Source organism: Mustelus asterias, chromosome 24 (genome assembly GCF_964213995.1).
Source record: "Mustelus asterias chromosome 24, sMusAst1.hap1.1, whole genome shotgun sequence".
NCBI lineage: Eukaryota > Metazoa > Chordata > Chondrichthyes > Carcharhiniformes > Triakidae > Mustelus > Mustelus asterias.
The window spans coordinates 18,617,048-18,628,650 of record NC_135824.1 but is presented as its reverse complement, the minus strand read 5'-3'; the positions used below and the strand labels follow the sequence as shown (position 1 = coordinate 18,628,650).

At 39.5% G+C, this 11,603-nt stretch overlaps 1 protein-coding gene across 2 annotated transcripts in view; it reads right to left on the bottom strand.

Moving 5' to 3' along the window:
* Nucleotides 1–2,074: 2,074 nt before the first annotated feature.
* Nucleotides 2,075–11,603, bottom strand: part of mapk6 (mitogen-activated protein kinase 6) — a 27,934-nt gene continuing 18,405 nt past the window's right edge. For both annotated transcript variants that reach the window (XM_078241359.1, XM_078241358.1), the window contains exons 3-6: nucleotides 7,293–7,437; nucleotides 6,537–6,701; nucleotides 5,910–6,111; nucleotides 2,075–4,606 (exon numbers count right to left, since the gene is read on the bottom strand). In XM_078241359.1, coding sequence (XP_078097485.1) covers nucleotides 3,472–4,606; nucleotides 5,910–6,111; nucleotides 6,537–6,701; nucleotides 7,293–7,437 — 1,647 coding nt within the window. In that variant the 3' untranslated portion in view covers nucleotides 2,075–3,471. The remainder of the gene's footprint in view (nucleotides 4,607–5,909; nucleotides 6,112–6,536; nucleotides 6,702–7,292; nucleotides 7,438–11,603) is intronic.

Genomic DNA, 11,603 nt, shown 5'->3' with positions numbered 1-11,603 from the left:
TGGAGTTTGTTCACAACTAGTTGCCACACTTGCTGACAAGCAACTGCACTTCAAAAATAGAATGTTTTGCGACAGCCTATGGATATAAAATACATGATATAATTCCAAGATCATTCCTATAGCATAAAAGGTAGGAGAAACAATACTTTCACATGCTCCATGGAGACACAGCCTCTAATTTAATCTTCAATAGTCACACCATGCCTAGGTTCCCAACATTTTCTCATATCTGGCAAGTGATTCTTCCACCTCCCCCATGTTTTGCCAAAGTTCTCTCAACTGGTTGAAATTGTCTAAAAATAAAAATGCGCAAGCTCTCAAAACTACGACACAGGAGGATTGCCTGTATTTCCATACAGGGGAGGCTGACTGCAGAGCAGCAAAATTCAGACAGTATATTTATTTTAATTTAGTGCGATTTATCAAGGAGAAAACGGAACTGCACTTGCTAATTTTTCTAATAGTCAAATTGAGAACATGCTGGTGGAGGGTGCATCCTTGAGTTTCAACTAAAGCGTTCAGTGTGGTGTATCATCATTCCACAGCTAAAGGAAGACTTCCAGGGGAAGATCAGAGTATAAAATGCATGCAAACTGACTTCAAAGAAGTGAGGGAAGATTGACTGCAAGTGGCCAGTGTATGGTATAGACTATTTTGATTTAGCTTATTCTTTCCTTACCTAGTAAGGTCATTGGGTGGAAGTTTCCAGTCCCGCTCGCCCCAAGGTCGGAAAATACTGCCCAAGGTCAATGGACCGTTGCATGGTCCATGTCCCGCCCACTACGATTCCCAAGGCGGGCAGGACAAGAAAATTCTATCCATTAAGTTTCTTCCTGGAACTGGCTTTAGAACCCTGAGCACTTAGAACATCTCTATCATAGAATCCCTACAGTGCAGAAGGCGGCCATTCAGCCCATTGAGTCTACACCTACTACAATCCCACCCAGCTCCTATCCCCATAACCCTACCTACTCATCCTCCCAACCCCCTCACACTAAGGGGCAATTTAGCATGGCCAATCAACCTAAACAGCACATCTTCCCTCCAGTCATCCAGAGGTGTGCTTCTTGAGGCTCTCCAGCTGATCAAAAGGCGGCCGCCCTCCTACAGGAGCATGTCCATGTCAGTAAATCTAAAGGCTTTCTATCCTGCTGCATCTCATCTACTCATGCTTTCCCACCTGTGCTAGAGCTTTTCAATCAGTATGGAAAGCTCAGAGCAGCTGTTCTTTGCTACGCTCTAACACCAAAGGAGCTGAGATATGTTTCCAATACCTACAGCTCATTTACATCATGCAAATCACTGTTTTGGAAACAAGATTAGGCAGGCTGACGGCTTACAGCCTAGGACAGTGTTCTGTGATGCAAGTACAATTATTTGCAAAAGAAAGAAAATTGCAATTAGCTAATTTTGGACTTGATGATACAAGGAACAAACCAAGTTAAAGCAAAAAGAGTGTGATAAACATGCAATGCACTATGTGGTGCAGCTAAAATGGAGTGGAGTGGAGTGGGCAGGGCAGGGCAGGGCAGGGCGAATAGGAAGAAGGGGAAAACAAGTACACAAAGAATGGCTACTAATCCTATTCCTGGGATTTGGGGAAAATATCAAAAAAGGAGAAAAATTCATTACAAGGCACAGTCCATTGCACCAACTTAACTGCGTATTTAATACATTGAGTCAAATTTTATTTTGCAATGTATATTCTTGATCAGATAATTTATACTGTGCAAAACAAACTGCATGTGGGATTCAAATGGCTGGCCACCAAATGTCAAGTCAAATGCTTCATTCCACTCTTGCTAGTTGTGCAATAAGATTAAAAATTTATTTTTAGAAGTAGGCTGCGTACAAATGTTCAGCCTTCCTTTCATGGGGATCGTGGCAGAGGAATCTTCTGAGCCTAGTGAGAGTGTTCTAATTGTTCTTCATCTCTCAGCTGCTGGTTTCATGCATTAGTGGAACCATTTGTTCCATTTACAACAAATGCCCAACTCGAAGGAATTTTTTTGGACTTTCGAATTTCTGGACAGAAATCCCATTACACTTCAGGTAACACAGCAAGTCACAAGCATTTAGGTTCCGTTTATGTTTATTTGTTTCTTTTTGGATTTTTTTTTTAAGGGGGAGGGAAGAGGGTGAGAACCAATAATACAGAAACTTAGTATCTAAATTGGTAAATGCAAATAAATTTCCAGAAATAATTCTACATGCTATATTCTGAACCTATGGAAATCATGCTGACTTGAGAAATTACAAATGTAATAAAAATGTACAATAAAAATAGATGAAAATTCAACATTCATCTTACTGTTGTCTATAGTTTTAACTTTTACAGTAATGTTTGTAATTCAGTTATTTCCATGCAGAGAATTCTAATCTTAAATTTTAACAAATTAAACACAGAATTTAAGACTTCTTGGAGCATTTCCAAGATCAGCTTTGAAATAAATTCTTAAGGTGTATTTAGTGGGAGGTCAAGCATCACTAAAATGTACCAATTCCTATATATATAGTGGATGCTTTTTTCAAAACAAGCCAATTCTAAAGGCAGGAAATTGGGGAAAGCATTAGGACAAGGTGGTTTTCATTTTGTACAATTAACCATAGTGCTAAACACAAAGTTAGCTTCAAAATGCCCCAAATTTGTTTTTTTAAAGTCACAATGAAACTATAAAATTAAAATAAATACAGAAAAAATCTTACATCTGCTAAAATAAATAATGTATCTGAACACTTTACTATGGAAAATGCATACCAGGAAGTTACAAGTACTGACAGCTTTTCAAACAGGGAACAACTGCAAGTACAGTGATGCTGGCTAAATTCACGTGCATGCTGTGAAGCACTGTAGGTGGCTCAAGGTCAGCCACTCATTGCCGTTACCTTGAGGTAGATAACACATGCGTACCATGTTCTGCATTCATTTGCTGGTTTTTGCTGGCATCACATGTTTTAAGAAACATTTAAGCTATCAGAAAATGTCTAATATACTGCTGGGGAAAAACAAATGCACTTTACTGCTTGGACTTTAAACACTTTTAATTTGCTTTCAAATGAATTTTTAAAAAAAATCTCATGCAAGTATATTTCAATTGTGTATTTGCCAAAATGGAAACTGCTCCATTTGAAAAGCAAGTAGACTGTGCTTGGTGCTTTTTATTTTCCATTTCACCAATAAAATATGTCCACTTGGCTTAGTGCATTTTCTCACCACCGTTTCATAGTCACAATTTTCTGCATTAGTCATTTTTTTTTTTGCAATGTACATTATTTTAAACTGTGTGCAAATGACGTAAGTTTACAAAAATTAAAATGCAATGTCAAAATAATTCGACTTGTAAAAATGGTAAACCATTCAAACCAAAACGAGCACATGTTGAAATTACAAAAATAAGATTCCAGACTTAAGAAAACAAGACAAATGCACATAGTAAAGTATACAAAACAAGTGTCTGCTGAGTGTTCTATTCAGTTCAAATGTTTCAAGATGCTACTATATGTCTTAGGCGGAATCTGAGGAGACAGTTTTGCAGCTGCAGGTGCTAAAGTGGTCTGAATCGCTCTAGATTTCAGTGGTGAACTGACAGGGTTGTCAAATTGGGGAATACTGATGGAGTCCAACTGCTTACTGAATGGGATCTCCCCATTCCTACTCACCTCTTTCACACTTTCTTCACTAATTCTTTCCCCCAGTTTCCTGTCACTCGCCGGCTCAGGTTCTGCTATTTCTACATCGTCTTTTTTGTTGAATAACTTGTCTAAGTAACTAGTGAATGTACTTTTTTCTAGCTGCTCATCCTTTCTGTTGTCCCAACAAGCTTCTTCATCTAGGTGAATTAGAAAGCTTTCATCCCCACCCTCGCTTCCATCAATTGCAAACGGGCATTCCCACGGATTCTGACTTCGAAACTCTAGTTGAGCCAAGTTGGCCATCCCCTTCTCTTCTTTCTCCTGACTGACAGACTTGCAATTTGACATTGAACTTTTCAGGTCCAACTGTGACACCGAACTGTTCAAGTCATTCAGCTTGTCGACATCACAAGACTCTGGTTGCAAACTAAGCTTGATGGTACTTGCCATGAAAGAATCAAAGTCAAACCCCCGAATCTTCTCTTTGTCCTTCTCAACAATCTGGTGGGTTGCCTCTACCAGAGCTAACTGTGCTTTCACCAGTCCATTCTTCTCACACTTCGATTTGCCTTTTTTATCTGGCTTCTCTCTGCTCTGCTCTTTCCAGTTAGATATGTCTATAATAAGTTTGGGCTCATAGTAATGGTTCACTTCACTCTCCCTCCACACCAAGTTATCCAAGAAAGATGGTGACCCCACTTTATAGTTACAGGTGTGGCCACATTCCAGATCACAGTACTTGTTTTCATGGTGATCTGGATGTGGCCAAGAATGTTCAGTGGAAAAGTTCAAGTCAAATGCAGGATCCTCCAAATACTTTTCACGTTCTCCATCTAAATACTTGCGAGGGTCCACTTGTACCTCATCTTCTTCAGTCATGTCAGACATTGCTCGTGGATCACGTTGAACATCATCTGCCTCAAAGTTACTGTGCAAAGGCCAGTCATGGTCTGACAATTCGCTTTCATGGTATCTGAAACAAACAATTTAAGCAATGGGAAAATCTGGATATCATAGAAACCCTACAGGGCAGGAGGAGGCCATTAGGTCCATCGAGCCTGCACCGACAACAACCCCACCCAGGCCAGTTCCCTGTAACCCCACGTATGTGCCCTGCTAATCCCCCGACACTAAGGGGCAATTTAGCATGGCCAATCAACTTAACCTGCACATCTTTGGACTGCAGGAGGAAACCAGAGCACCCGGAGGAAACTTACGCAGACACGGGGAGAACATGCAAACTCCACACAGTCTCCCAAGGCCGGAATTGAACCCGGGTCCCTGGAGCTGTGATGCAGCAGTGCTAACCACTGTGCCACCCCAAACTGGCATAATGCCCACAGCTTGAATGATTCCAAAATTGAAACATCACCGTGCCGAAATACTACAGACCATTTTGATGTATAGCAAGTAATTCACTGGCACATATTTGATCTTTTATTTTCTAAATCAAAAACACAAGTGAGACACTCAGTGAGGTAACTTCATCTTCGGGTCTAACTCTCCCTGGACTGAAGGAACAAAGTGTTCTTTTTTGGATACCTGTCAAAATTAGGAAGTCTCAATTCAGCTGATCACAGAACTAGCTGTCCAAGATTTAACACTAGTTGATCAATTTTGAAGAACGCATTTAATTCCACAGGGGCAGTGAGCCGAGGCAATTGCGTTATCACAGTGGAGGGAGGATCTTTATGCCATCTTAAAACAGTAATCTACCGTGTACTAAATCCACATTACACATGACAAAAACAAACTTAATTACAAAGGTATGCAACTCGCTGGCATAAAGAGAGTATGCAGACGTATTGGTCTTTCGAATTCTTGTCCCCAGTGAGCAATGGAGGCCATGTCATGAAATATACCACAGGCTGGTTTAGACAGGTTTTGAATTCACAAGGGAGTCAAAGGTTACGGGCAGGACAGGCAGGAGGGTGGAGTGCACAATCGGATAAAGCCATCATTGTACTGAATGGAGGAGTAGGCTCGAGGGGCTGAGTGGCCACCTCCTGCTCCTATATTATGTTCCATAAACACAAAAGAGGCAAATACTTTATAATATTGTGCAACGGTTACACCGTGCAACAATATACTGTAAAAACGTAAACGGAACAATCCTCTAAATCTCCAGACGATAAAGCTACTCCTTTCAGTTATGCCCAAAAGTAACTCCCTTTTGCTATAATTGTTAAATTTGATTTAAGCAAAATTTGAGCAACGATATTCTACCCAACAGAAAGTAAACAAAGTTTTTAGAAGTGAATTAGTTATTGTATTACCTGTCCCAGTTGTAAATGTGGCTGTGACTCTCATCCATTAGCAAAATATCATCGACTTCATCCTCAATGTGAAAGGGGTGGGTAGACGTTGGCTCATCCAAAGGGAAGGAATAAATACTCATGTATGGATGCGCCAGGGCTTCAGCTGCTGTCAGTCTGTCCATTGGACTGAAGGTCAAAATTTGTTCCAGAAAATCCAATGCTAAGTTCAAAAAGAAAAATACATTTTTAACAGAAGCCTCAACTTTCCCATTCACATAGCCTTCAATTCCTCAAGTGACTTCTTGTGTCTGAACGTCAACAGTTAATTAATTGCAAGGTCAATAATTCCTAACACAAAGAGAGGGGAAGGCAATCGGTCCCTGATCTCTACTAATCTCACTCAAAATCGATGTTACAATGCAGGGGCCTGGATTTACCCTTCAGATTTCTCCTCCCCTCTGTTTCTGTCTAGTGGTGCTGCCAAAATTAGGAAACCATCTGGGGGATTACCTTTCCAGGTCATTTAAAAAATGCAATTTGAGATTTAAAAAGTGATTACGTCAGAATAAACAAATATCCGAAATAAATTTGAAATTGCTCCAGGAGAATACAAATTCTAGACAAGAAGTTACGTGTTATAAGTACCTTCTGCACAGATTCCGGGGAGTAGCTGTGGTAATGGGTTGTGCGGTTCTGTCATGTCATTTTGTATATAAACTGGGATCACACCCAGTAACTCCTGAAGGTCTTCTTCATGGATTACAGGGATGGAATTAAGAATCAACTGCATTTGTTCCAGCTCATGAGCACCTAGACAAAGTAAAAAAAAAATTGAACATCTGAAGGGATAACATATAAACCACAACATTAATTCCACATGGGAACACAGAAGCAGGAGTAGGCCATTCAGCCTCTCAAGCCTGCCCTACCATTCAAGGGATTCATAGGTAATCTGCCATGCAATCCCCATATCTCTTGGTGCCACTAGTATCCCGAAATATATTGATTTTGGTCATAAACGTACTCATGACTGAACTTCCTCAGCCCTGGGGAAGAGAATTCAAAGATTCACCACCCTCAGAGTGAAGAAATTCCTCATCTCAGTCCTAAATGGTTTGTCCCTTACTCTGACACTTGCGCGCCCTGGTTCTTGACAAACACCCTCCCCTTCACCCCAGAGGGGCTCGAAGAACAAAGTGTTGCATTGAACTCAATACAACAAGTGCTTAAAATGCTAATATAAGCATTTCGGATAAATTTCGCTCAAACACCGATTTATAAATTTATGTTTTATGAGCAAAGTAATTGCTTAGTTTTTTTAAAAAAAAGCAGTTTCATGCAGGCTAAATTAATGTACAGTAACACAGTCATGCTAATTCATTTTGCTCCAGTAACACTGACCTGCAAAAAGTGTTTTCCCAGTCAGCATTTCAGCAAAGATGCAGCCAGCAGCCCACATGTCAATAGCTTTGGTGTAGTTGTTAGGAGAGAGGAGGAGACGTGGAGATCTGTACCACTTCGTAACCAATCCTTCTGACAGATAGCCCTGGAAAAGTAAGTTGTATACATTTTCTCTCCAAATGACCATTGCATGTCAAGTCAACTTGTATGCAAAAATAGGATAGTAATCCGTGCACACTCCATTTAAATACATTGGCTGGTTTACCGATCTTCTGTATTATCCGCTCCTGTAAAATATATTAGTTAAGACATTCCATGCTGCAATCTGGAATTTAAATTTCTGAAGCTTTGGAAACTACTTATAATTTTACAAGAGAATATGGAATCTGATCAGAAACTGTGCATTATTGGCTCACTTGCCCACCCACAAACTGGCATTTGTTGGTTATATGCTTGTTATTGGTCTATCACACAAATATTTAAAAAGTGTTAATTTGCCAATAAGCATCCCACTTTTACTCACAGTAGTGAATAAAAGAAGTCAGTGGTGCCAGATTCTCTTTTGTAAACACTATAATATGAAAAGTGTCATCCAATCCTGAGACATATATATAATGCTTCATCATAAACTGAGCTATAAGAATTCAAATTTTTAGCTACTTTTCTAGCTAGATTCACTTACTAGGTTGTGTGTGAATACTTGTTACATTCAGGGTCAGTGAACAAAAATGCAAGTGACCAGAAAGTTAATGCTGGACACTATTCCAATACTATTGCTAATATTTTATAATTCAATTAAAAAGCAGACAACTTAAAAATAGGCCAGTGAAAGTTGTAAAAACAATGCAGTATTATGGTTCTATCCTATTGTCATTTAAAATTTTACGTGGTTTTTGGGCACCACAGTATTAGGCACTGCTGCCTCACAGGGCCAGGGGCCCAGCTTCGATTCCAGCCTTCAGTGACCATGTGGAGTCTGCACCTTCTTCCCGTGTCTGTGCGGGTTTCCTCTGGGTGCTCCGGTTTCCTCCCACAGTCCAAAGGTGTGTAGGTTAGGTGGATTAGCCATGGTAAAATGGATGGAGTTACGGGTATAGGGCAGGGGGTTGGGCCTGGGTAAGATGTTCTTTCAGAGAGTTAGCGCAGACTCAATGGGCTGAATGGCCTCCTTCTGCACTCTGGGGATTCTATGATACTGTACAAGGAAACTTGTAGTTAAAATCAACTTTAAGTGGACATCTAAAAAGTATATTTGCACATGCTGACTGTAATTTTAAACAAGGCTATTACACAATTTCTCAACACAAGCCATGAAAGTTAAATGTGCTTTGCCATGCAACATTAGCATTTTGACAAATGATGCAGGTTATCTACTGTTTATATGAAATCCACATCGTGTAATACATCTTTCAGACTGTTCTCTTCAAATTCAGCTCATTTGCACATTCCCATTGTGAACTTCCTTCCTAGCTAAGACCTAAAGAATCCAGGGAAATTTGGTTGTTCAGCAATCTAGATGTTAATATCTGGGTAGATGCAATAGTTTCCATCCACAAGTCTGAGCTACTGAGAAGGGCAATACTAGTCCTCCTACTCTGGTCAGTTTTTAAGGCAAGTGTAAACACCAACTTTTATCCTGCAAACTGAAAAATTATACTCAAGATATTATGAAGTTTTTAGAAATAAAAAGACAACTTAACAGCTTTGTCGAGAGGTTACAGGGGTGTGAGGCAAAGACTGAGGGAATATTGGAGGGCAATGTCGCTGCTTCTAATTCAATGATGGGATTGTATGGAATTTTGTCATTTTTGATAAATTAGCCTTGAAACACAATTATGGAACTATCAAGAAGGTGGATTGATTCATTACTGCATCCCAATCACGCACCATCCACACAACCACTCTACAGTAACATACTAGCAATTGTAGGGATATATACTCAGACCAGAATATGCTTCCCTGTATTGCCCTCCCTCCCAAATAGCCCAGACATTTGCATGGAGGGCTCCTGATTCCTGACCTCCACCAGTCTCTTAATCAAGCACAAGGTGATGCAAGGAACGACATAGCCAAATTTTATGAGATCATTCCCAAATTTCTATTTGTTACAGCAGAGATCAGAATCTGACTGCATTGGGGAATCAAATCAGGACACACTGGCTTTAGTACTGAGCACTCCTGTGCCAATACTCCACTGGCTGCTGTGCCTCCTGACTGCATTAACCACAAATACAGGGTGTTCTTATTTTGGCTCAAATGTAGCTGAATGGCTTTGCTCATAGTACAGACACAACTATTGCTCCAAGCCATACAGCAAATGATATAATTAATGAGCATAAAAAACTGTATATGCTGGAAATCAAATAAAAACAAATATCTGAAAAACGCTCAGCAAGTCAAATCAGCAATTATTGCTTCAAGTGAACGTCAAATGAAAAAAAGGCAGGGCTTGGCTGTGAATAGCAGAATGAGCACTCACCATCCAGGTTCACACATGAAGAATGGCCATTTCAGAACTACTGCAGGGCCACTGCTTGTGGAACCATATCCTGGCACAAATTGCTGCCTTCAGGAGAGGGAGGGAGAGGTCTGGAGAAAACAAAGGGACCCTTGTACGTGGAATGTTTAGGAAACAAAATTAGCCACATGGAAAATCTGTGCATTACCAACATTGAAATGAAAACCTTACTTTTCAGGTGCATATTTAAATAGTAACAGCATATTAAAATCACTACACCTAATTGAATGGCATCAAGTATGCCAGGAAATGCCCAACATTATTTTGAGTTTATCATGTGTGCCAAAAAGCTACTGGCATCTTCAGGAACAAGAGTAATTGAAAACTGGCAATTAAAGAAAATAGATTTCTCAATGAAGCCAGTAAAATATTTGATTAAAATCAGTATACTCAACCAGTGGCTCAATGAGGTTATGTAGGACGTCAGGAGCTGAGTCTCCCAATCTGTGCTGTTAGCTGATCACAGCAGTCAGAATGCTACAATTTTACAGAGGTGTCCTGATCCCTGGATTGGGCAAAAGTAAATGAAAACACCAGCGTTATCACCCCAGATTGCTATCCTTACTGTGACTGCGAGCAAGCAAGGATCATTGGACTCAACAGGGATCTCTTCACTTCCTACCAAGGCTCAGACCAGTAATGGTCACTCTCAGGATACATTAGTACCCCAGTGGAACAAGTTGGCCAAAGAAAAAGTTAGGAACTATTTAGCATTGTGGATAGCACAATAATTGCTAATGATGGCAATGATATATCACAATGATAGTACAACAGATTGCCCATTTTATAGCAAATTAGTGACTGAAGATATTTCAATGATATGTTTTTGGTTAGACAAGTGTTTAAACAAGTACTGAGCAAGCGCAGCTGCCAAATTAATACCAGAGCCCAAATGACTCAGGGTACAGAGTTCAAAATTAGATGGGCAGCTTTGCATCCAAAAATGACTTGTTACATAGGTAAAAATCTGAAACAAATTTTAGAAATATAAAACTTTCCATTGCAAGAACGAACACTGGCAGTAAAACTGTTTCTTATGGTGACAAGATTTAAAATACTAGAATTAACAAAATCAACAAATTAAACTGAAGATCAGATAGACCCACAATGTAGAGATCTGCTTTCATTACTATAAATAGAAGCTGTTAATTCTACCTTACAAATACATTTCACAGTACAAATAACAGATGGATGTGGAGAGATTAATTGAACCAAGAGTGAAATAACCCAGCAATGTTTTTAATTCGCAAAACAGGAAAACTGGTTATATAAGCCAAACACAGTCTACTGTGAGACTAAGTAAGAATGTAAACAATTTCTCCATCTTTTTCCTCTTTAAAAAAAAATGCTTCACATAAATTCCAACCAATATAAGTAAATGTAAACCTAGCCTGAATACAGGGGCAAGCTTGCAAAGACCACCATTAAAGAGACATTTGAAACAAATAACCTCCATTATTTGTGGTACTCAAATCACCTGATTAAAAATACAACTGTTCCTTGCTCCCCTAATATTGTTTGAAGACCTGTCAATCTGTGTTTACAGCAAGGTTATAACATTGTAATCATGAACAGATCTTCCATCTTTTGATTCAAAATTAAACAGGGGATTTGAAACCATACTCTCATGGTAACTTCACAAGACCAAAAATACAAAATGAATCCAGCAAAACTTCAATAACTCCTTGTGCAAAACTAACCTAGAGAGGAATTAACACAGTTCCTGGGCTCCAGACTTCCTTTATGGGAATAGGCTCGTATTTGTATAGATCAAAAGAAAATCTCAAATTTAA